The sequence below is a fragment of the Alosa pseudoharengus genome, unplaced genomic scaffold (assembly GCF_046254945.1).
Source record: "Alosa pseudoharengus isolate Yale_2024_CS ecotype anadromous, Long Island Sound unplaced genomic scaffold, YU_APseudo_1.1 YU_APseudo_1.1_scf_23, whole genome shotgun sequence".
NCBI lineage: Eukaryota > Metazoa > Chordata > Actinopteri > Clupeiformes > Clupeidae > Alosa > Alosa pseudoharengus.
The window spans coordinates 33,116,487-33,140,386 of record NW_027468685.1 but is presented as its reverse complement, the minus strand read 5'-3'; the positions used below and the strand labels follow the sequence as shown (position 1 = coordinate 33,140,386).

Here is a 23,900-nt window from a genome sequence, read left to right as displayed (position 1 = left end):
CAATGTATTATTTGTTTTGCTTTGTTTAATCTGCTACTTAAAAATGGACTAGCAATATGATTTATTGGAGGCCAATGACTTCAATAAGTAGGCCTAGGCGTTAAATGTTGCTTAATGCTAAACGTTACAGCTTTAATGACATCACAATGTTTGTTGCCATCACAGACAACTCGCACACACTTGGAACTTTTTAAACCCTTGAAATATATCTGAGAAGCACGTGTGTGTGTGTGTGTGTGTGTGATAAGTTTGAGTTGAGTACACGTCATGAGATACATCTTTCCTTAAATTAAAGGCATACGGGCATGATTGTACAGCAGCATCTATCTGCAGACAGCTGTAAGTTCCTGGCAAGGCGGTGGTGTCAAAGGACAGCAGCCTCCGGTTGGTGAATTCGCTCTCTTTCTTTATTTCTTCCAGACTGAGGACTATCAGTACTACTGCACGCGATTACGGGATAGGCTACTGCCTGGGAAGGGCAATCTACAGCTCATGCTAACGTAGGATGCATAGAGAATCATCCGGTTATCCAGGGAAGAATTGATCACAAAATGCGTCCTGGATTCTCTATTTGCGTGGCAGATACACGGTAGCAACGACTTTGGGGTAACCAGGTCTTTACGGCAACCAACGTAGCTGAATGTTAGCAGTTAGCAACGAAGGTGGGGAAAACGGTGGATCTCTACAAATGGATTAATATACTGTTAAAAATATGTCTACCTATTATCGAGTGGTAACGTCCAAACAAATCGACAACAAAGTTTCAGAACTGCTTTTTGCATTAGGACTGAAATAAGAACAGCAGGACCTGCGGCGTAAAGCCTGTCAAGCTTTGCTTGAGTGACTTGTTACTTGCAAATGCTGTAATTCAGAAATTAAACCGCATTGCCCCTAGCCATTTTGACTGCGTCGACTTCAGAATCGGATATTGTAGCAGTCTCCGTATCTGAGGTCGGATGTGAGCCAACAATCGTTATAATACTCGGCTATCAAAGGTGCAACATCCTGTGCAGGCTGAGACGTTGTTTAGTTTGCAACCCCTTACTAGATGACTGATTTGTGTTGCAACGAGTAGCTGCCTATCGGATGTCCCTATGTCTTAAATTAATGCATCTGACAAAGAATGTGTAAATATTCATCTTAGGGCCATGTAAAGGCCTAACTGGTAATTTTATATTATGACAACGGATGGCCTTTGGATTCCGAGTTTGGTTGAAGAAGTGTGAAATATCTTGGATTCATTAAAACGTATGATTCCTCGCCGTTCGTAACCGGTTGCCTCTCAAGGACAATTGCATATTCTTCCGTGTGGAGTGGGCATATTGGTTTGGATGACACTGCAGTCCCATTTCTACATTTGGAATTAACACGTAAACTGAGCTAGGTGTTTGACACAACAGGGAAGGTGGAGCATTGTCCGTCGAACGTGTTGACGCAGTGGGATTTGTACGTCTGGTCGGCCTTCCCTCCCGCCCTTCCCGCGGTGACGGTGATGGGTCGGAAGCGGTGTGTCGGTGCAGATTGTTCCAAGATGGCGGCCGGGTGCTGCGGGGTGAAGAAGCAGAAGTTGTCGGGATCCCCTGGGTCTGGAGGTCCCGGCGGAACGGCTAGTGGGGTAGCTGGAAGCGGGCATTGTGGATCGGACTTGGGGATTGGCTCGTCCGCTGCTGTTGCGGCAGGGAACGTGAACCGAGTGAACGGCCTAGGGGGGCCAGGGAGTAGTAGTAGTAGCAGTAACAGCAACACTCTGTCCCCTTCCTCGGGGGGAAGCTACAACTCCACTGCCCTCTCTCCTCATCTCAGCCCCGGCTCTAGTGGCTCTGGGAGCGGAGGTAGGAAAATGGTCGTGTCAGCTGAGATGTGTTGCTTCTGTTTCGACGTCCTTTATTGTCATCTCTACGGATACCAACCTCCACGGACACCCAGGTTTACAAACGACCCCTAGTAAGTACCGTTAACGTTAAGCTATCAGCTAATAATTGTATAGCAATAGTATTAGGCCTATCGTTGACTTACCTGTGCTTTAATGATAGTTTTAATTCCAATGATTTTATATTTTTCCTAAGGCTGTCTGATTAAGCTAATGTCAACGGTCTGTTAACAGCTAATAAGTAACTTGTGCTTACTTTTTGTCTCACGAAAGGTAACGCAAGTTAACGTTAACGTTAATGTTAACGTGGCTTAGTGATGGCTAGCTCGCCAGTTAAATTCCTAACGCAACTAGCTGCTAAGCTTTCTGGTGTTAGCAGTGCGTTAGCGGTAAAGATTACGTGTTTCTGCTCAATATTGATAGCCATGTGTGAAATGAAAATAATACAGATAATTGATTGGTACCGAAATTAACGTTATGAGAGCTAAATGACTTCGTTGTTGTTTCACGGAAGGGTTTCACGTTAATGTTAAAATGTATCCAACGTTAAAGATAAAGCTAACGTTAGCACTTGTTAGACTAATGTCAACGTTACGTTAACTGGTTTAAAGGCCTAACGGTCTTTTACGTTAACTTAGCTGTGCAGATATCTCTGTTGAAGGCCATTGTAATGTTTGCTTGTAAGCTTAATAAACAGGGACAATATTAAGATACATTCTGTAAATGATCCGATGATTCTATGAGAATTGTTACCGCATATGAATAGGGAATAATCGTTAGCTTAGCCCCGTGAAAGTTGTTATCTGATCGCTTCCGTGAGCTAAGCGACTACCTAACGTTAGTCCGTTTGAAGGTTTATGACGAGCAAATAATGCATGTAAATCCATATTTGCTTACCAACCTTTAACCTTAAGTGGCTATCTTGATTTTTTGTCGAATCAGTAGAATAGAAGACAATAAAGCTGCCGGGCACTTTCCGTATTGCTGCCGGTCTCTGCTAGCATCTTAGCTAACTTTTATTGTGTCTGCTTGTTAGCATGCTAACGCCATTGTTGTCAGAGGGAGATCAGAAACAACTCACCCCCCCCCCCCCCCCCCCCACACCTTTCATATTTCTAAAATGTAGGCGTTTTAGCCGAATCTAGACAACGTTTATGGTAAATGTAGTAATGTTAAACAAATGGTAATTTGCTGTGCATTTGTCCTTTCAATGTATTTCTCAGGTCAGTTCCAGAGTTTACAGAGAGTAAAGTGGAGTGTACGTTAACGTTACACTTGTACAGAATATTAGGGCTTGTTATGGTGATCAGTAAAGAGCTGTCAGCCCATTGTTTGAAGTTTAGGGTGGGTATTTTCACACTAACCATTCAATATTTAATGTGCATGTGATCTACAATACCTTAATTTTGAAGCCATTTTGTGGTATTTGCTTTACCTTTACTCAGGAACATATGAGAATGGAAAAACAACAACAGTCAAACACTTCAGATATCTTCCGGCCCAAAATGCGCTTCCATTATTTGCCCTCACTAAGTTTGTATAACAAACATGCTACAATCCATGTTGACATAGACGTCAATGGTCGCCCAGACACTGTTTAAAATGTTCTCATGTTAAAGGCCTTTGCCAACTTTTTTTAAAAACTTTTTTTTGTTACTACCACCTCTAGTGAATGTTACATACAAAACACACATGTTAATTAGTTATTGAATGGTTCTCATTTGTATTACAGATTTGCCAAATCTGATTTGCTTGCCTCGTTTGATCTCATTTTGCCCAATCAAGAGTGAATTTCGCTCCATGCAATCTTCAACAAATTCATCACCTTCTGCCATTCTTTCCTTTTAGCTGAAGATCCCAGAGTACTTTCTGAATGTTCTGAGAGTGTAACTCTGAATAAACAAACATCAAATTCAACAGCATGCAGAATTTACACAGTTGTGTCAGTGTGTCAGAGTAGGCTATGCTTGGAGTGACAGAGAGGCGCTACATTTTTTTGCCTGCAGGTACATCACATCTAGGGGCAGTCGCCATATTGTTGAGGTCAGATAGGCCTAAATTGTCTTTGAACAGTTTGCTTATATTCCGCAGTTCATACGTCAAAGCAGTGTCATACTTGACACATTTCACTTTTGTTGTTACACCTACTTTGATGTAGGCCAAACAAACTGTGCAAGAGATATGTGAAGAACAGACAGACAAATGTGCAGACGGTCCTTGCTTATTATATGCTACTGTTTTCCAAACTTCCTGTCAAATTTTAATTAACACATGTGTTCAAAAAATGAACCTCTCCACCCCAACCCTCTCACTATCTGTCTACACACTGGAACTAAGTTAATTTAACTAAAATGGCCTGGTTGAAACTAGGGATGCACGATATATCGGCGAATAAGTGAAAAAAGAAAAATATTATTATCGTTCTGATAACAGAATTCCGGCTGATAATTTGCGCTGATATTTTTGTTTTATGTTTTGACCTGTCGCTAAGTCCCGGCCCCCATTTTTACAGTGTGAAACTTGGACGAACAAACCAGACTAGAAATACATTATGGAAAATGGCAGCTGACAATATATCAAAGCAGGCTTTGAGGACATTTTAGTCGATAAAGGATTTCATTTCCTCCAGAAGCAACCAAAAGGGACTTAGTAATGCTATTGAGGGGTATATTCAAAACTTTAAAATACATAGGTGACGAGCTTAAAGTGGAGGCGAGTATCAACACGCTAAAACCACTGACGTTAATGCTAGCTAGCTAGTGGAAGATTGAGACAGAGATATGTTAGGCTACGTTAACATTCGATGTAGTAAGAATATAGTAGTTGGCTAATGAGCATTTTCATTTTGGGATTTAACAGGGAACCTGGTTACTGTGTCCACGTTGTTGGCTTAGTAGCCTACATTACGTCGAGCTGTTGCAAATGCGAGAGATGTCCTGTAAGCTGCTGTTGATTAAATATACCCCTGTTTTCTAGCCTCTCGGGGTACTTGCTACTTGGTATTACACGTCCCCCATGCACAACGTTTGACCATTGTTATCCGTCTGTGGTTATTTATGGAGTTTATTTCCTCAAAAAACATTCATTTGTAATTGTATGCCTCCTCCCTGTTGTTTCCCGATGGAGTTGTTCGAGCTTATGTAGGGCCCTATGATTTCCACAATGCGGAAAACGCGGACGGAATCACGGAATCTACACATGAAAACGGAATTCTCTTATAAACACGGAATTGCACGGAATTTGCAGATATTCTGTTGACACATTAAATAAACTTTTTACTTGCTTCTCTTTTATTTCAGTTTACTTTAAAACAAAATGCAAATAAGAAGGTCTGCCTAAACCGTGGCCAAAAGACATTATTAAACACGTTGCGTAGCCTATTAATCATCATACATCGAATATTCACGTGTGTCGTTGAGTTTGTTGATTGGTGCATGACCAAGACAATAAGTGATCCCATCAGCGGTGGCAAAACACTAAACTGCTTGACTGCTAGATAAGGGAACGTTCGGTATTTATGGAATGGACCACCGGAGGAAAATAGGGGAGGGTCATGTCTTTTTATTCTTTGTTGAGGATTTTTTTATTCTAGGAGGGAGGGTCACCCAACTTTTGTATTTATGAAAACAGCAACATTTGGGCCGTCGCCCATGGCCTCGCAACCTGGCCAAAGATGACATTAAGCATTTATTCTTCATTAACGCCTATTGTAGCCTAAGCAAAAAGCTTAACGTGGCTTAATGTCCTAAAACAACGATCAGTGATCACCAAATTTCTCTGATATTGTTCCTCATCACTAAGAACCTTTAGGTTACCTGACGTGACAGCATGTTTCTTCAATCTTCTCCTTCACTGACGCATAAAAGGCTTAACGTCCTAAAACAACGATCAATGATCATCAAATTTCTTTCTCATATTGCTCCTCATAACCATCTATAAAAATCTATCCCTGAAGTTTTTTTTCTTTTGGAGCACGTCCGAATCCCAGGACAACGCATTGTAGGCTACCTCATTAGGCTCGAGATATAATTCAAAAGGGGACAGATAGGCCTAGGCTACTGCACTTAAAACTTAAAAAGATGAACCTTTCCAAACTTTTAAATTGCGATCAGTGACTGGCATCGGGTGAACAAAGCTTTTCGAAGTTGAATAGGCTATTAAAAACTATTTGCGCCCCTCCTTGACACAGGAAAGACTAGGGGCTCGCCCTTCTATGAATTGAAAAAGACGTTAGGCTACCTGCAAGCTGGCCTATGATTTCATTGCTGAGTTTGCGGCAAAGTAAGCAAGAAAATGTTTTTATTCAGTCAGGATATGGCGAGTCAATGTCATTTATTTGTCCAATGGTAGCCTACAGACCAGTTTCCATAGTGCACATCTTATCAATAGTTTGAATGTCGAGTGTGTTTCTGTTCATTGACAAATAGCGTTCAGCACAATGATTCATGCCCAATTAATTCCCCCTGTTAAAGTGCTTTGTTACATTAGTTTGGTTTCGTGATTTAGCCTATGATAAACGGCTTATGGCCAAAGTAGCCTATGTGACTCAGCTAATGTTATAGGCTTCCCCTCTTAAAGACAAGCTGGTCTATTAGCCTACTATTGAAATGCACCAACAGGTAGGCTACGTGTAAAGTAGGCTATCACATGATTTCATGCACGTAAGTGAAAAGGGTCTCGCACCTGTCAAGTTCGCACAGGGCCTCGCACCCCCTTGCTATGGCCCTGCAGCTCCTGCTAAGATGGCGGGAAAAAAAGTTCAAATACGTGATAAACCCCGGAAAAAGTTGACGGGTATGTTTCGGTCCCGGTGATTATTTGTGAAATTGTGCAAACTATGGCCTTTTCAAGGCATTTCAAGGAAGGAGTGGTAGCATGCAAGCTCCCTAATTGACCCAGTCTACAGAAGGGTTTAAATTGTTGGGGAGGGTCATGCGTTTTTTCTCAATCACTTTGGAGGGTTATAGAAAAATTTCTTGCTGGCGAGGGAGGGTCACGTCTTTTTTGACTAACGCTCCCAAAACTCCTCCGCTGCCCCCTTAAAAAACGAACAGTCCCTAACGGGGCTAAACAATACCCCAATGACTATATGAGTCTGAAAACAACTAGCTCGCAAGTTTTGTCAACACATAATTGACCTGACTCGCAAATACATATAGCGACCATAGAAATCAAAAGGGCAACTTAAGAACAAAGCTAAATTGTTTGGGGCAGCCGTGGCCTACTGGTTAGCGCTTCGGACTTATAACCAGAGGGTTGGGTTGCCGGTTCAAACCCCGACCAGTAGGCACGGCTGAAGTGCCCTCACTGCTCCCCGAGCGCCGCTGTTGTTGCAGGCAGCTCACGGCGCCGGGATTAGTTTGTGCTTCACTTCACTGTGTGCTGAGTGTGTTTCACTAATTCACGGATTGGGATAAATGCAGAGACCAAATTTCCCTCACGGGATCAAAAGAGTATGTATACTTATACTTATACTTAAATCCACTGTGGGAAAATCCCTCCATTCAAGACAATGACAAAATCAGTAGTTGATGTGAGTTTGTGGTGTGTTGAAATGTGTGCAGAAGCTGACATACCGCTATGTCAGTTTCTTGAAACATTGCAAGCAGTCCCATTCCCAGACGTGAATGTCAGCAACCTCAAGCAGACGCGCAGACCCACCAAAAAGTGCTGCAATAGATTTTCACGGACGAGAGAGCGAAACACCAAGCCCCTTAGCCTCATGTAACCATACTTCAATGGAGATGTGTGCTAACGATGGTAGGCTAAATACTCTAGAAAACTCTAAAAAACAACACATATTTAAAATGAAACATGAATTTACAAAAAAGTAGGCTACTTTTATGTAGTGGACAATTTTGATTCACAAAGTGCCCTTTTATTGAGATCTAAACTTGTTGAAGTTATGCAAGCCTTAGGCCCTAACTGTTGTTTTTGAGCAGAGATTTGTTGAATATTTGGCTAAATGTTGGAGAACTTTGAATGATTGGCTTTGCAGAATATTTAAAAAGCTGAATTGTGTCTGTCATTGAGTTTTTTATAGGTGGATGCTGCTTAAATAAAAGAAAAAGAAAAATCAGAAACGACTAAAATGAAATCCAAAAAAACGGAATTTGAGAGAAAATAAAACGGAATTTGGAAAATAATAAAACTGATTTCATAGGGCCCTACTGATGTCCGAGTCAGATGAGGCTGGACTGTCATTGGCTCATTTGCGTTCTAAGGGTGGTGCTTAGCGACAGGACAATTTCCCAACTAGGCATGTAGTCAAGTCAAGTCACTTTTTTATTTTTATAGCACATTTAAAAACAACAGGAGTGGAAGGGAAATGGGCTGTTTGTTTTAGTAGTAGTAGGCCTGCAGTATGGAGTTAGACATATCACCATTTGGATTTGCAACAGATGGATTCACAAATAAATTAGGATACATTTTGCAGGATACTTGATATACAGGCTAAATGCAAATATACATGCAAATATACATACTGCGTCGCCCACCACCGAAACAAGTCTGCAGCCCATAGACATAATGCTGTAGCCTATGACCGAAACGGCAGCCTACTCACAGAGAATGTAAACGGGCTCTGCTACTCAGAATGGCAAACCCCATAGATTGTCGTGCCAAAATATTAATCTTATTTGTTTGGCCTTTTCTTGCTTAGATTTTGTACTAAAGTATTGAGAAATAGACACCGTAAACCAGTAAATAAGAGTCTGAGGTTATTTGTGAGGTGTCTGCCAGCCAGTTTAAGTTATGTTAGCAGTCAAACTTTAGCACAACTGCCCACAAAGTACTGCTTGCTGGCGGAGTGTTCATTTCAAAACGTTACTGACATATACACACATTACAATTTCTGGAATTTTCCCTGGGGATCAATAAAGTATCTATCTATCTACAGACGGAAAACCCCGTTATTGTAATTAAAATATGTCTGAGTTTATTTGCAAAGCTTATGTCAGTGAACTAGCATGTTGCTAATCCCCACAGTAGGCCGGTAGAAACACCGACTATCAACACAGGACGAGTTGACCAATCACAGTCCCGAGCTACGGCGGAGGGGTCGGAGAGGGGTTTGTGACGACGCAGAGGGGTCCGCGGGGGTACGCCGTCAATTCGACGCTAAGCATAAAATAGGCTTTAGAAGTAAAGATGTAGGGGTATTCATCACACTGTGTAAACCTGAGGCCATCCTTAAAAATATTTTTGTTTGCAGTAACAGCCAAAAAAAAATAAAAATGGGTCGGTAGGTAGGTCAATATTTTTTTTTTCAAGATTCAAAGTAAAAAAAAAAGTAAAATTTTGGTCATGGTAATTATGTAAGAATGAATTTACACAAATGTGTATATCGTGATGTAACTGACTGGGTCTTCAACCCGTGCCTTCAGGCGCACCATTGCAAACCTCATTCTGATGCAGGTTATATAGACCAGCCTTTCTCAAACTTCTTTGACCTGAGGCCCGGTCATGGCAGACTTTGGGGTCATAGGGCTCATCTACATGTACCCAGAAAGAAGGCTACAATAGCTCTTGGCCACGTTATATTGAAATTTGACTATACAATACTCAATGCTATACAGTGTATTATACAGTCTCTGCTCTGTTTCTAAGGAAGTTCCAAAAAACAACGTCGTTCTATTAAGTTTCGTTAAATAAATAGCCTTCCAACAGGTTGAAGCGGAGCTTTGATACCAACGTTATCGATTAGTTTCAGTTTCTCTCGCGCAGACGCGCATTGAATGAATGCTCATACCACCACTTAATTGTAGGGCTCCATGTTTAATAACATCGATAGCAGAAACGTTTGTTTTCTTTTTTCGTCGATCCGCGGTTTCTTGATCAACTGCGCAGCAAATTATCAGATGAAGCACCGGGCCTAATTTCACTCCACGACTCCGCGGACCAGCAGTCTCCATGTTGCGGACCCATATTTTGAGAAATGCTGAATAGACCACAACCAATTTCAATACTCCGACACGGTCACCGTTAGACTAGGGGGAGAAGGGATGAGAAAAGATCTGGCCACAGTTCTTCCAGAACTTCGTGCCAAGTAAAAGCGTTATCAGTTTGTGTGAATGAAACGAAGCGTAGGCCATAGTGTGACATGCGTAAAACCAATGGTGTACAGATGACGCCACAGGGTTTTATTTAAGTGAGCCACGTTTGCATGTAGGCAATTTATTTTCACAATACTTGGGCCTACTAAAAGAAATATTATTTTATTGCATTTGTATTGGTTGTTTAGAGTAATAAAAAAAACATTCGGTCGGTATTAACGCAAGTCGGTCGGACTAAAAGGGGGAAAAAATAAATATTTGGGTCGGTTCTAAATTGACAGGGTCGGTCGGGTTACTGCAAACAAAAATATTTTTAAGGATGGCCTGAGTGCACAAATGTTGAAACAATGTCATTTTAATGCTTCTTAACATGGAATTTGGGGAGTTAATCATATACAGTACATAATATCATTAAAATATTCAGAGAATCCAGGGAAAACTTTGCAAACTAGGGATAGAGCTGAATAACAATATTGGATGGCTTTTGGACCTCAGATGGCACTGCATTAAAACCAGACCTGTTGCTGTAAAGAAAATCATTGTATGGGCTCAGGAAAACCTCTGATAACCATTGTCTATGAGCAGAGTTTGATACTCAATTCAGAAATGCTAGAGTAATTGTATTTAGACATGATACAGATATACCACCATCTTATCTGGGCCTGAGCTTGTTTAAAATGGACTGAGGTAACATGGAAAAAGGTCCTGTGGTGAGACCAATCAAAATTTGCTATTCTTTTAGGAAATGATGGACCCATCTGGGCTAAAAGGAGAGGGCCTATCCAAGCAACCAAGCTTTCCAACTTTTGACCCTCAATTCGAAACCCAACATCTATGACGGTGTGGAGGTGCATTAGTGCCTACAGCATGGGCATCTTGCACATCTGGCAAGGCATAATCAAATCTGAATTATGTATACAGGTTTTGAGCAACATATACTGCCATCCAGGCAATGTTTTTTTTCCAGGGAAGACCTTGAATATTTCAGGAAAACAATGCCAAAATTAATTCTGCACACATTTTAACAGTATTTCTACGTAGAGGAATAGTCCAGGTGCTAAAATGACCTGTCTGCAGTGTAGACCTGTTGAATTAGGTGCATCATGAAATGAAAAACATACTGATACCTCATACTGTTGAGCAACTGAAATCCTATATCTAGCAGGAATGGGACAACATTTACTTCTCAAAACTATAGCAACTAGTCTTCTCAGTTCCTAAACATTTACAGAATTTTGTTAATGGAAGAGGTGAAGCACCACAGCGGTAAATATTCCCTGTCCCAAGTTTTTTTGAAACATGCTGCTGGCATGTAATTCAAAATGATCATGTTTTCCATGAAATAGTCAATTTTCATTTTCAACATTTGATATGTTGTCTATGTCCTTTTTGCTGCTAGATATGGGGTTAAAAACTTGTATATTATCACATTCTTTTTTTATTTCCATTTTGCGCAACGTCCCAACTTTTTCTGATTTGGGGTTATAGTTTATCTAGAGGATGGCTGATTTGAACAATTGAATATTCCCACCTTTCACAATTTTTAAATATATACATTTGCAACGATTTTGTCACTAATGTTCTCTCCCATTCCTGCAGTCCACTGTTCGTCACTTGGAAAATTGGCAGAGACAAGAGGTTGAGGGGTTGTATAGGTACATTTTCTGCCATGAACCTGCACTCAGGACTCAGGGAGTACACCCTTACTAGGTGAGTATCTTTCATAAATCATTTTTACTGACAATCTCTTGCATACATAAAGCTTGACATGTACATTGCCTTTAATAGTCAGAGCCAGCAGTAAGTTTCTTTGAAATACTTTTTTCTTTGAAACAGTTGTGTTAAATGAAATACTTTATTGCGCTGTCACTGCGGTGTTAAATGACACTGCTACCCGTCTATCACATACAACCTAACAGGGCTCCAGAGTGCGACCAATTTGCATATGCAACCTAATTTTTCAAAAGTGCGACTAAAAAAAATCGGAGGTCGCACCGGTGCGACCAGCTATTCGAGAGAGGAAAAAGTGTCCGCATTGAAACTCTACCTTTGGTTCAATAACAGACACATATTTGGCCAATATCGTGCTTTAAACAAATCACAGATAGTGAAGGGTGGGACCTTCCCTCTGATTGGCCGTGGCCCAGTGCCTGTGTAAATTTGAAAATGCGTGTGCTGCAGAGAGAGAGAGAGAGAGGTCAGAGACCCGTCAGATAAACAGAGTGGATGTAGTTGCATTACAGTGTGGTCACATAGGCCGAGATAAATGTCCCCTCTCCCCACTGCCTTTCGGCGGCTGGCAGCAGCAAACCGATCAGACGAGCCCGAGATGATGATCAAGTTTATCGTTGCCTACGATAGGCCTAGTGAAACTTCCCTTCACCAAGTTCAGTCCGAAATAATTATTCACCAGAAAAATAGTTTGAACGTAAACCCGACGTACAGGAATGCCACTTGCGCAGGGCTGTACAGTGTGACATATATGTCGCACATGCTACAAAAAAATTTGTTTGTGCGATGGATGATTTACCAAGGTAGCACTGGTGCTACAGTATACAGTTTTGCTTATGGCAATACAATGCATGCGTGTGAGACTGACAGGGAGGCTACATCAATTACCTTCTACTGTGATCAGTGCAACTGGCTACACCAGATGTGATAGCGGCGCTTAGGCTACATAAAAAAAAAAAAAAAAGACCCGTCTTCTGTTTTTGCGCGTCGCGAACGGAGCTCTTCGTTACGAGCCCGGTGTAAGCTCCCGGTGAAACGTTTGTTTGTTTGAAGTGCGTATGTATAGACTACTTCTGTGAGAGGGGAATCGATGTAGGCTACTTTGATTTCAACTTAGTTTTTAATCGTGTAGACTGCAACTATGTCTACTTGTTTGTAGGCCTAGTATCCAAACAATCCAACTCCAAAACAAACAACACCTTGCAAATTATCCTCGCGAATCAAACAAGTGATAGATATGTTTAGCCTAAAGCGAAAGTATCTTCCGACCGGGCCGGGCTGAGGTGATTAGATTAGGCAAGCAGAGGTAGAAGTTTGTGGCAATCGCCTTGTTGCTTTACATTTTTAGTTCAGTTTAAAACGAACAACTTATCCAAACAACACCATTCAGATCTAAAACTTAGAAGAAAAAAGTCCACCGGGACGTTCGCTTCTATCTGTCAAATATGAGCCCACTTCATGCGCAACAGTCTCGCTTTGTAGTGCTTAAAACAAGATCGGTTCCGAAAAAACCTTCACGACACTTTAATTACGACTGCGTTAGCCACAGACCTTCAGCTATCTAGGCTACCTACTGTAGCTTTTGTGTATGGAACAGTCTAGGGATGCATTTGACATGTCAGTTAGCCTACTCATTTGCACCACTGTAATTACGGTATTTCACTCGTGCAATGACAATAAGGTTGAATGTAGGGTTGCGTTACACTAATCTAAAAACTTAGAAATATGAACTAAACGTGAATTAAATCTTAGTGGAATAAAATCTTCAGCATATCTTTTACTTATTCAAAAATAAATTAACGCACTTCCATGAATAAGAAAAATTAACAAAAAATCAATGGCATGACCTGTCTTGCTGATACCCATTGAAACGTCTAACTGCATGGAACTGTCAGGGATTGTTTTTTTGTTTTTACAAAAACACAACAACTAAATAACATATCATGCTGATAGCTTTTGTTCATCTCAAACACAATGTAGCCAGGTGAGATGTTTACAGGTACATGATCTTTTATCAATCCAGTTGCAGTAGGCCTAGATCCCAACCACAATTGATGAACTGTGATGAACTGATTGTTTTTAGAGATTTTAGAGGTTTTATATCGATGCTACAGAATTTGTGGCTGGTGCTACAAAACTTTTAACCTCTGTAGCACCAGTGCTACTTGCAAAAAAAGTTAACGTACAGCCCTGCACTTGCGCCAAATTTATAGGAGTCATTGCAGATGAAAAGACGTCTTAAAATTGCGAACAATGCATACAAGGCCTTCCCGAACGACAAAGATACAGATATCGCCGAAAAGGAGTGCGTCATTGACCGCAGTTACATGCAGGGAGTAACCCGGTTTTCAACAGCAATATTTGTTTTGCGCGCGAGTTGTGTAAACTCATTCTGATGGCATCAATCAATTTAATCCGGTATTTGGCGCAAACCGAATATCGCTGCTACATTTAAAGCCCGAATAATCCTTGCATGTACAGTATAACTGTGGTCATTGTGTACGGTGAATTGAATGGACACATTTAGATCGAGCATGGTAAGTCATTGCAATAGCCTATAATAATAGGCCTTCCAATAATAGGCCTAACCATAGTGATGTTCTTATTGAAAATGTAAAAATACTAAAATTAAAAAGTAAATTGCATTGTGGGGCTGTCAAATGATTATTGCAATCATCATTGCAAAATCACATAAAAATCCCCCAGGCTACTTGGAACATCTCTTTAAATTGTGCTCAAATACATTTCTATGGAAGATGCTAGCATGGCGAGCTGGTTTAGCCAAGGCCTAAAGATCATGAAGGATAGTATGTAAGACATTGAGCCATGAGATGCAGTTTGAAGCCCTTAAAAGACGTGCACTGTTAATTTACTCACTGTTATTTTTATTTAATTCATCTTGAGATGTTTTAAGTTTAAATTTCAGCTCAGTGAAGCACTTAAAGCACCAACATTTCATTAAGTTACTTTTCTTGTAGAATTGTAAATCATAAGTCATAGGACAACCTATATAGGGCAGTAATTAAGGAAGAAAAGTGAACCTGCTGCGGTGTTAAATGCGATGTGGTTGAAAATTTGGGTGCACCTAACTTTTGTGTTGGTGCAACTAAGAAAAAAAGTTAGGCGCACCAGTGCAACCAGTGCAAAAAGTTAGTCTGGAGCCCTGCCTAAAGTGACGGTAACCACATAGTATTGGCAAAGTTCCGGGATATCTTTTCTTGTGAATATCTAGTACCACAGTGAAAAGGGCAGTGTTGGTGAGGCAAAACAAAGCAAAGATGCAGGTGTCAACGGTGTAAACATTTCTAGGGCTGCAGCTGTGAGGGGAAAAAAAACATTTGGGAACTTTAAGGCTAGATACAGCCTTAGAGATTATCTTTGATTCAGTTGAGTTCACCTACCAATGTTTTGCCTTGGCAAAACACGCCTGCCGCCTTAACTACGTTGTCAAAATAAAAAAAGTAGTCTGCCGTGTTACTCTGTCCAACACCAGTCTCCCTTCTCCGCAGAACGCATTAAAAAATAATAAGAAACTTGCCATGAATCGAAAAATAATCCGTTTTTTATAATCTTTACATATGTGATGATATGCCTCCGAATCAGAGCTAGTGAACGGAGCTGAGCGGTGCAAATATCCCGCTCCTCGCTCTCAAGAATCAGTCAAATCGCAAACAGACTGCTCCGTTTAATTGTCAGGTGTGATAAATGCGTTCATATTCCACTTTTTATGTCATAAACGTTGCAGGCCTATGGAAAGGTTTTGTGGTAGGATTGTCCAATGGTCAAGTTGTTGCTTCAATTTGTGTTTTAATTTATGCAACACACCGATGCTGGATTCATCAGTTTTTCGCACGTTTAAAATGTTTAGCCGACTGCGTAATAGAGTACCGAAGCCATGACGTAGCGTTGCCAAGGCAGCAATTTCACTGGATCTAAACAAATCAATCTAACCATTGAAATCACCATTAGCGGTGCTTTCTTAACTCATTGAATGCCAAGCTGTTTTCGGAAGCTTTGTCCTAGAGTGCCAGCAATCTAGACCATTGTTGATGATTTTTGTACAGCCACAGCATATTCTGTGTTATAGCTATGAACACATACTATGGCCCGTTTAAAAGGTGAGACTTTAAGCTCTCAGTGGGTGCAAACCGTGTATTTCTAAACGCTTCTGTTCCTGAGAAATCCCACGCTAAACGGTGGCTAGTTTTCATCAAAATCCCTGTTTTTTTTTTCTAGAAATGGAGATATTGCTTTCACTATCACCGACATATTCGGCACTCTGGCAAGGGCGTGCCCTCTTGCAAGCGCGACTCGGCCTACCACCTACTCCGCTACTCCGCTAGAGTCATCTTGTCTTAGTAGAAAGGTGGACTCATCCAGCGTTATCTTTTTCTTCGACTTTTTCATTTCTCCCTTCAGCACCTGAGAAGTGTTGCCTGCAAAGTTTCTGAGATGAGATCTAACGAGACCTGCCACCTAGTGATAAACCCACGAAAATAAATGACCTGATTTTGACCTGGCGTGCATGTCACTGATAGGCTAATCAGTGACTGATTTGAAACAAAGCGGCAACCATCAAAAGCAGAGTTAAGATCAAACGTACAGATAAAATGTCCAGATCTTGCGTTTTCATGAGTTTTCGATCGTCATATATTTCATTTCCATTCATCACAGAGTTCCCAAAATCACATATAAGGTGTGTTAGAGTGTCTAGTTTCGTAATTAAAAAAAAAAAAGCTAAAAACGTAATATTACGTTTTTGGCACTCAACGCATGGGAAGGAAAAACGTAATATTATGTTTTTGGCACTCAATGAGTTAATCTATTTCAATAATTTTACAACGTTTCTAAGATGTTAGTATATTTTTTTACACTGTAGGAATCACATACTACAACATATATTCATACCAACACGATCAAATTTGTGACTACAGAGTTTAATTTTAGCATGGGTTTCCTCCGTAAAAGAGATCTGCACGTAACTTCACAGCATGCGGTTAAAATCCTTAAATTCACAGACGTATTTTGGCTTTATTTTTTAAGCAAAAAACGTCACTCTAAACAGCCGCCAGTCTTTGAGAAGACAATTTATTAGCTAGAAATGATGCCACATGTCTACATTCAATGCTATTTAAGCCACTTCAAAAGTTTGTTTAGATCCAGTGATTCTGCCGTCATGGAACTCTATTTGTCATTTTCGTTCTATAAGTTCCACTTTTCATGTCATGCATGTAACATGCCTATGATAAGGCAGTTGTCCAATATGGTCAATCTAATTGTGTTTCATGTGACATTCATGCATTGTTTTGCTCCAGTTGAAAATGTTTCTGCATACCGTAAAACTTAAAAAAAAATAATTGCCGAGTCCCTAAGAGACGCCTGTCTCTTTTAAACGCCTGGCGTGGCTAAAGGTTTGGGTTAAAGGCCGGTCTCCAGTAGAGGCCTGGTCTGTTTTTTAGTTTCGGGTTGTATTTAATCTTCTAAATATTCTTCCCGTCAGATCGTCTGTTTAAAGATTCGCAATGACACGAAACTGTTACAGAAAGGAGGTTACAGCAGTGTGAATTAGATGTTGCGCGTCGTTACAAGCCGTCACAAAGCATTCACATGTCTGGTCACAGTTGCAAGGTTTCAGAATGTTGCATGAAGTTGCTGCTCATCTCGTTGCGAATCTTGGGTGTGATTTGGGCTTAAGTATGGCGCAGACTGCGCACGTTATGATTAGATGGCATTAAAAGACTGCGGTGGGGAAAAGCTAGAGTTCCAAATTGTATAACTTTTTTTCCAATATGAACTATGCCTATATGTCCGACTTCGTCATCGTTCAATTCATCCCTTGTGTTTAAAATTTGCGGATAGGCCGATGGTAAGCTTGTTTTTATGCTGGCAACAAAACCAGAACGGTTCGCGAACGTTATTCTTTATTCTAAATGCCATGGCGATAAAGAGAAAGAAGTCAGAAAAGGAATTTACCTTAGACTAGGCTATATCAGAGCCCGTCTACGGACATTCTCTGGCTATATAACCTACTGAAATAGGTTAATGATGTAAAGTCAAGTGCGCTTCTATGGGACTGCTGTGTGCGCGCAGTGTTTATTGATGAGTCGGAGTGGCATAGGTAGACATAAGATGAAATAATTAATTCGATAATATTTTCCATCTTTGCAGAGGAAAAGTTTTGTGTAAAGGGAATTAAAGGCCTGTCTCATATAGATGCCTGTCTCTAATACTAGCCTGTGCAGATTGGCGATTTGGGAAAATAAAAGCCCGGCCTATTATTTGGAGTTTTACGGTAATTTGTCAGCTGTGATCAAATGCATTCAATAAATTCCTCTTTTATGTAATAAATATAAAACATGCCTATGATTAATGCTTGTATGGTGTATCTAATCTAGGCCTCTCTATGTTCAATCAAATTCGCTTTACCCACCCGTTTTTTCTGTGCCCACCCATTTGAACATTTCTGGCTACGCTACTGTTAGAAAGGAAACTGATAAGTCATACAAGTGCACTATTCCTACAAAACAACTAGATACTAACAATGTAGAGCAAGAATAACCATGTGGTGACAGTTTCAGTGAGTAAAGATTCAATTTTGATTTTGGAATCTAAGAGGACACATGAGTCAGTATGTTGGTATCAACCAGGCCTCACTTTTCCGATTGCAACTGGTTCAAAATGCAGCAGCTCGCCTCTTAACTGGTACCCATAAGAGAGAACACATCTCTCCCATCTTAGCTTCCCTTCACTGGCTCCCTATCTACCATAGCATTGACTTTAAAATGTTGCTAACAACCTTTAAATGCTTGAATGGCAAAGCCCCCAGCTATCTCTATAACATAAATACTGCCCTGTAAGAAATCTTAGATCTTCTGATTTACTCCTGACTGTCACAATACCAAAATTATGACTTCGATACGATACCTGCCATAAATATGACGTTGGTCGATACTGAAATGATACTAAGGCGAAATCCTAAGATATCTGGAAAAGGAAGGACTCATACCTCCTCCAAGTGTATTGAGTCATTTGTGTTGAATTCGGTGCACTTTTGTAGTGTGCAGGTCAATTCTGGGTTCTAAACTTCTAAACTTCCTACATAATTATTATTTTTATAGTCAGTAAAATAGTAGGCCTACTTTGTGTGATTAAGTCCTTTATTGTTTGTTATAGTTCATTTACATTGTGTTGTGTTTTGGCAATAAAGTAGCTTTAAATAGCCAAACTAGGCTAGATCAAGGTCAGTGTTTAAATTACTGCATGCAAATCACTGAATGCTATGCAGAGGGGCCTAATCTTTAGGCCATCTGATGTACAGTATAGGTTACCCTAGGCCTTCCCGTGTTCATGAGATTTCTTTGACCGTTGCAAAGGGAAAAATGTGAGGATAGTCTTCTTTGCGCCCAGTGTACAAGTGCGACGTTCCAACCACTCAGGTCTTCGTCAGATAGGCCTACATTACCTGTTGCAATATATCTGTGTGCATTCCTACATTACGTCTATTTCTTTGATAACATGATTTGCTACCACGTAACAATAAGCCGCTATTATTATTAGGACTCAACACGCTTTGGTGGTAGGCTATTATATGCTGTGGGCTTTAATTAGCGCATTTCGGGTAGCCTATCCTACATCTGGGCAATAATTATTGAACAAATTGCGGTCTACATGCCATGACAAATATTACCAGTAGTAGCCTACTGACTGAACATGAAATAGATTGTTTACAAGTTATGGTAATGTTTTCTGGAGTGAACATTGCGCTTTCATCACGTTAGCACCCTATGATTACAGCTCTTATGTCTCATCAAAATGATTACAGCTCGTTATGTCTCGTCAAAATTCATTGATGAAGGAAGGTTCGCTTTATCCCAGAGAACCATACTCGTTTCACTTAGGCTAGACCAGTGTTTCTCAAACTTTTTTTCTGGGGACCCACTTTTTAAAAATGACAGACTATCGCCACCCAACTCGTGACTGTGGTAGTTAACAAACTAGATCAGTGGTTTTCAAACTTTTTCTTTCATTCCCCACTTTGATCAAGGGGGCATTCTTGAGCCCCACCTGTCCCTATTCGCTCTAAGAAAGTGGTAGGTCAAGCTTAAAATTGTCAAATTTATTGAAATAATGACAAGTTCTAAATATATCCTCTTCAACAGAGTTAAAATCAGCTGGTGCTGCAGATATAATAATAAATAAATACATAATAACACACATATTTCTGTTTTCCAGCAACATATTAGGAAGCATAGGCCATTTTACAGCATTGATCAATATATTCAATGAAATACCAACATGCTGCATTAAATGGATCCATAATCCAGTCATAGTGAGCACTGCTGGTTGGGAAATATTTTTGAAATAAACTTTGCAGGGATGTGATGTAGGTCTACTGTTTAATACATGGGATCACAAGAGTGGCTCCTGAATCAGACGTTTCAGCGATTTCGCTCAGAAATCTCAAAGGCATAATACTGTCGCGATCGAGGCGCCTGTCCCATACCTCAAGTTTTTTTGGTGAATGCTGTAATCTTATTTGCTAGGTGAGGTAGGTGCTTATCTTTGCCTTGTAACTGGACATTTAACTCAAATGTATCGCTAAGATATATCAAATATATCACTAAGATAGGCCAGCTTCATCAAGAAATGTTCATTAGTGAACGTGCTTGCAGATTCAAGAAATTCACCACTCTCACAACAATGTTCAAAATCTCATGTATGTCAGGACTAACTAAGCTGCCTTGACACGAGCGCTTCCCTATGAATAACACAGTGCGTCCATTGCGCATCGGGTGCTACCTGGGCCCAGGCTACAGATAAAAAAACAAAAAAAAAAACTTTTCACGTCAGTTCGCGCCCCACCTGGCATGTCTCCGCGACCCAGTAGTGGGTCCCGACCCACAGTTTGAGAAACGCTGCGCTAGACTAAAACAGAAGAGAAGAACTTGGCACTAACCATGTAGTCGTGTTTTCTATAGCATATTCGTTAACCTGTCGTTTTTTGAACTTGCTGAAAAATATGTCTGCGAGGTGTTTAGCCAACTTCCATGCGTAGCCTACTGCTTTTAAATGACTTTGAAACATATTTTACATTCGGGCCTCTGTGTACCTGATGGCTTGCGATGTATCCGAAATAGTTGCAGATTTCACTTCAACTTTTGTTTTATTCACAAGGCCTAGGACTGTCGGCAAAGAACTATGTTGACGTTGGCTGCGCACTCACTCACTCAGAGCTGCCTGCTTGACACGCCCACTTGCCTAGATGCGTGCAAGGAGCAGTGAGAGCAGCAGTTCACACAGACACAGAACGTTATTATTTTAATAAAGTATCGATTCTAAAAACGTCGGAAATCGCATCGTTTTTTTTGCGTGAAGGCATCGTGATACCTTTTTAGTATCGATACACCGTGCAACACTACTCCTGACAGTTCCCAAAACCAAATTTAAAAGTAGAGGAGACCGTGCATTTGCTGCTACTGCCCCCAAACTCTGGAACAATCTCCCTCCCCACATTAGACTTGCCCCTTCTCCAAATATTTTCAAATCCCATCTCAAAGCCCCTTTTTACTCTATAGCTTTTAAATCAGTTTAAGCTTTCTTTTGACCCCACACCCACATACACACACCATCACCATTAACATACTTTAAATGTTAGATTATTACCTTGAATTTACTCTTATTGTTGTTATTGTTATTATTATTATTATTATTATTATTATTATAATATACTATTTTGCTATTATTTTATTTTATTTTACAGCACTTTGGTCAACTGTTAAATTGACATTGACAATAAATAGTAATTTAATAAACAGTCAACAGTAATTATGATGTGCAATTTATCCTCTAGTAATTTATTGATGCAGTAGTAATCATAGCTCAAAGTTAAAGTCTCCTCTGCACTGTTGCTTGAATGTTATTCCTCCTTCTGTATGTCACTTTGGATAAAAGCCCTGCTAAATGAATAAATGTAAATTTATTTAACTTTTAAGTTTTTGCAATATCTAAGCCATGTAAACTCTCAGCAGCTTCTCAGAAAATGTGACTTTGGTATACATAAAATATTATCGGTCCTATTCCATAGTCCAATTACAATAATTGCAGTCATTTGCCTAAACCTACCACCAATGATTAACATAAATCACAATAGGCCTGTCATTCATGGTACAGCTGCAAAAAAATAAGTCAACAAAATAACATAGTATCTTATTAAGTGGTGTGGCTCCTTTAAGTTGTAGGCTACTACAGCAAGAGAAAATATAAAGATAAATAGACTAGTTAAACAGGAAGAGGGAAGCTGGTGACTAAAGCAAGGATTAAAGTTTTCCGTCATACGACGGATTTCTGTCAATTTGATTTTAGAAATGTCATATTTGAGATCGATGCAGATCCGATGAGAAAAAAAATAGGAGGGGGGGGACTATCACCTTTTCTTTTCCTTTTTTAAGGCAACTACAAATATTAGGTCCGATGAATTTATGTGTGTGATGGTAAATGTTTAAAGACCTAATAGTGTTCTTGAGAACTTTCTGTGTCTCAATCAGGGACCGCTCAAGAAGATAGCCTACGTCAGCCATGAGTTTCGCTTTGTTTATGTTGTAGCTACACCCTTGTCTCATTGGCCTGGGGCGTTTGCTTAAAAAAAGAACACGTATGGAGGACTAATAACGGTCTAAAAGTTGGATTATAGTGACACAATCGAGACCGCTGATGAGGTTGGCCAATCCGTTTAACTTTTTTGGATATGATATTGTGAGCTCTATGTGCGAATTCGGAAAAGAAGCGTAGGCTGTGTTCTTTCTGTGCATCAATGTAGACAATTTCTTACTATCGCGAACTCTTGTCAGGGGAGGTCATTCATTTTGGGTGTCACCTATGACTTGAACAGATAGCCTGCTATGCCACCCGATGTAGGCTACTATTATTGTTACAGTTTTTAATCAATGCAACTAACATTATGTACAGCGACGCAATTATAAACCGTAGCCTATGCAATTTATTATCCCGTCTGTTATGACATGTACAACAATGTTTTTCACAATTTGCGACGGAATGCTACGCATGTTCTTTCATAGCGCAACACGACCTGTCCCTCACCATATCGCAACCTCTTGTCAACCTTATACAATCTGCTGCTGAAGACAAAAGCGCCCTCTCCAGATTGTCGTTATCAAATGTGCAGACCACCTGCATGAGCACACACAGTATTGCTGCTCATTGGAAAACTGAGTTGTCTGTAAAACTCAAAATTACCATGTTTTCATTAAATGCGGATGAGGCAACAAATGGAAATATGAACAATATCTAGAATGTTCCGATTCGTTACTTTGATGAGGAAATTGGAAGTCTTGCAAACTTGATTTTATAGATTTTACTTGTGTTGAATTGCATATTAACAAGAAAAAAATCTCCCCTTTAAACACTTTTGGCCTGAAGTAATTAAATAAGAGTGTAAGTTAAAGCCTTTCTACAATATTGCTGCAGTAGAAAAGAACAGCAATGGCTAATCAGCAATGGTCAGGGATGGTACTAAAATATATTTTTGTTCATCAGGAAAACTCTATCTCAATCAAGAACACTCTCAATTCGCCTTATTCACATGGTGGCCATTGGCGGCTAAAACGAGGCTACAGGGTACACAACCCATAGGATTGTTATGTTTTATGCATTCACCTGTAGGTGGCATTAATTATATAAAGCGCTTTCAGACATACGTGTAAGACCGGAAGTTCTGCTGATGTTAAACGGTGGGGCCGTATATCTGAACGACATAACCGGTCATATGGAAGTCCGAATTTACCAGTATTACTAGGGTTGGGCACCGAAACACGGTTCTAATATGGCACCGGTACCGACACAAACGGTAGTAACTGCATCGAATAACAACGTGGATTTCGGTGCCTCATTTCGGTGCTTAAATAGCGTTTTTTTTTTTTTTAATACGAGGCATCACTGCATGTCATGCGCCATCTCTAACGTCTTGCTCTGATAGCAACACATCCAGATACAGTTAGCTAACATATGATAAACACTGGATGTATAAACCAGAGGGGTGCACCACATGAGTGGACAGTGTTTGACAGCTTGCGTGAGCCCAAGTAGCTTATTTTAAAGCGATATCGCGAGCTCCTGTCAAAATCTAGCAGTGGGCCTAACTACACACAAGCAAAAAGCTATGAAACAACATCAACAGTAGGCTAGCCTAGCCTATACGTTACACAATATCCTTGCTAATGCGCTAACTG

At 40.2% G+C, this 23,900-nt stretch overlaps 1 protein-coding gene across 1 annotated transcript in view; it reads left to right on the top strand.

The window, feature by feature from the left end:
* Nucleotides 1-329: 329 nt before the first annotated feature.
* The window catches only part of ammecr1 (AMMECR nuclear protein 1), an 84,437-nt gene continuing 60,866 nt past the window's right edge, over nucleotides 330-23,900 (top strand). The window contains exons 1-2 of the mRNA XM_076302399.1: nucleotides 330-1,944; nucleotides 11,524-11,634. Coding sequence (XP_076158514.1) covers nucleotides 1,493-1,944; nucleotides 11,524-11,634 — 563 coding nt within the window. The 5' untranslated portion in view covers nucleotides 330-1,492. The remainder of the gene's footprint in view (nucleotides 1,945-11,523; nucleotides 11,635-23,900) is intronic.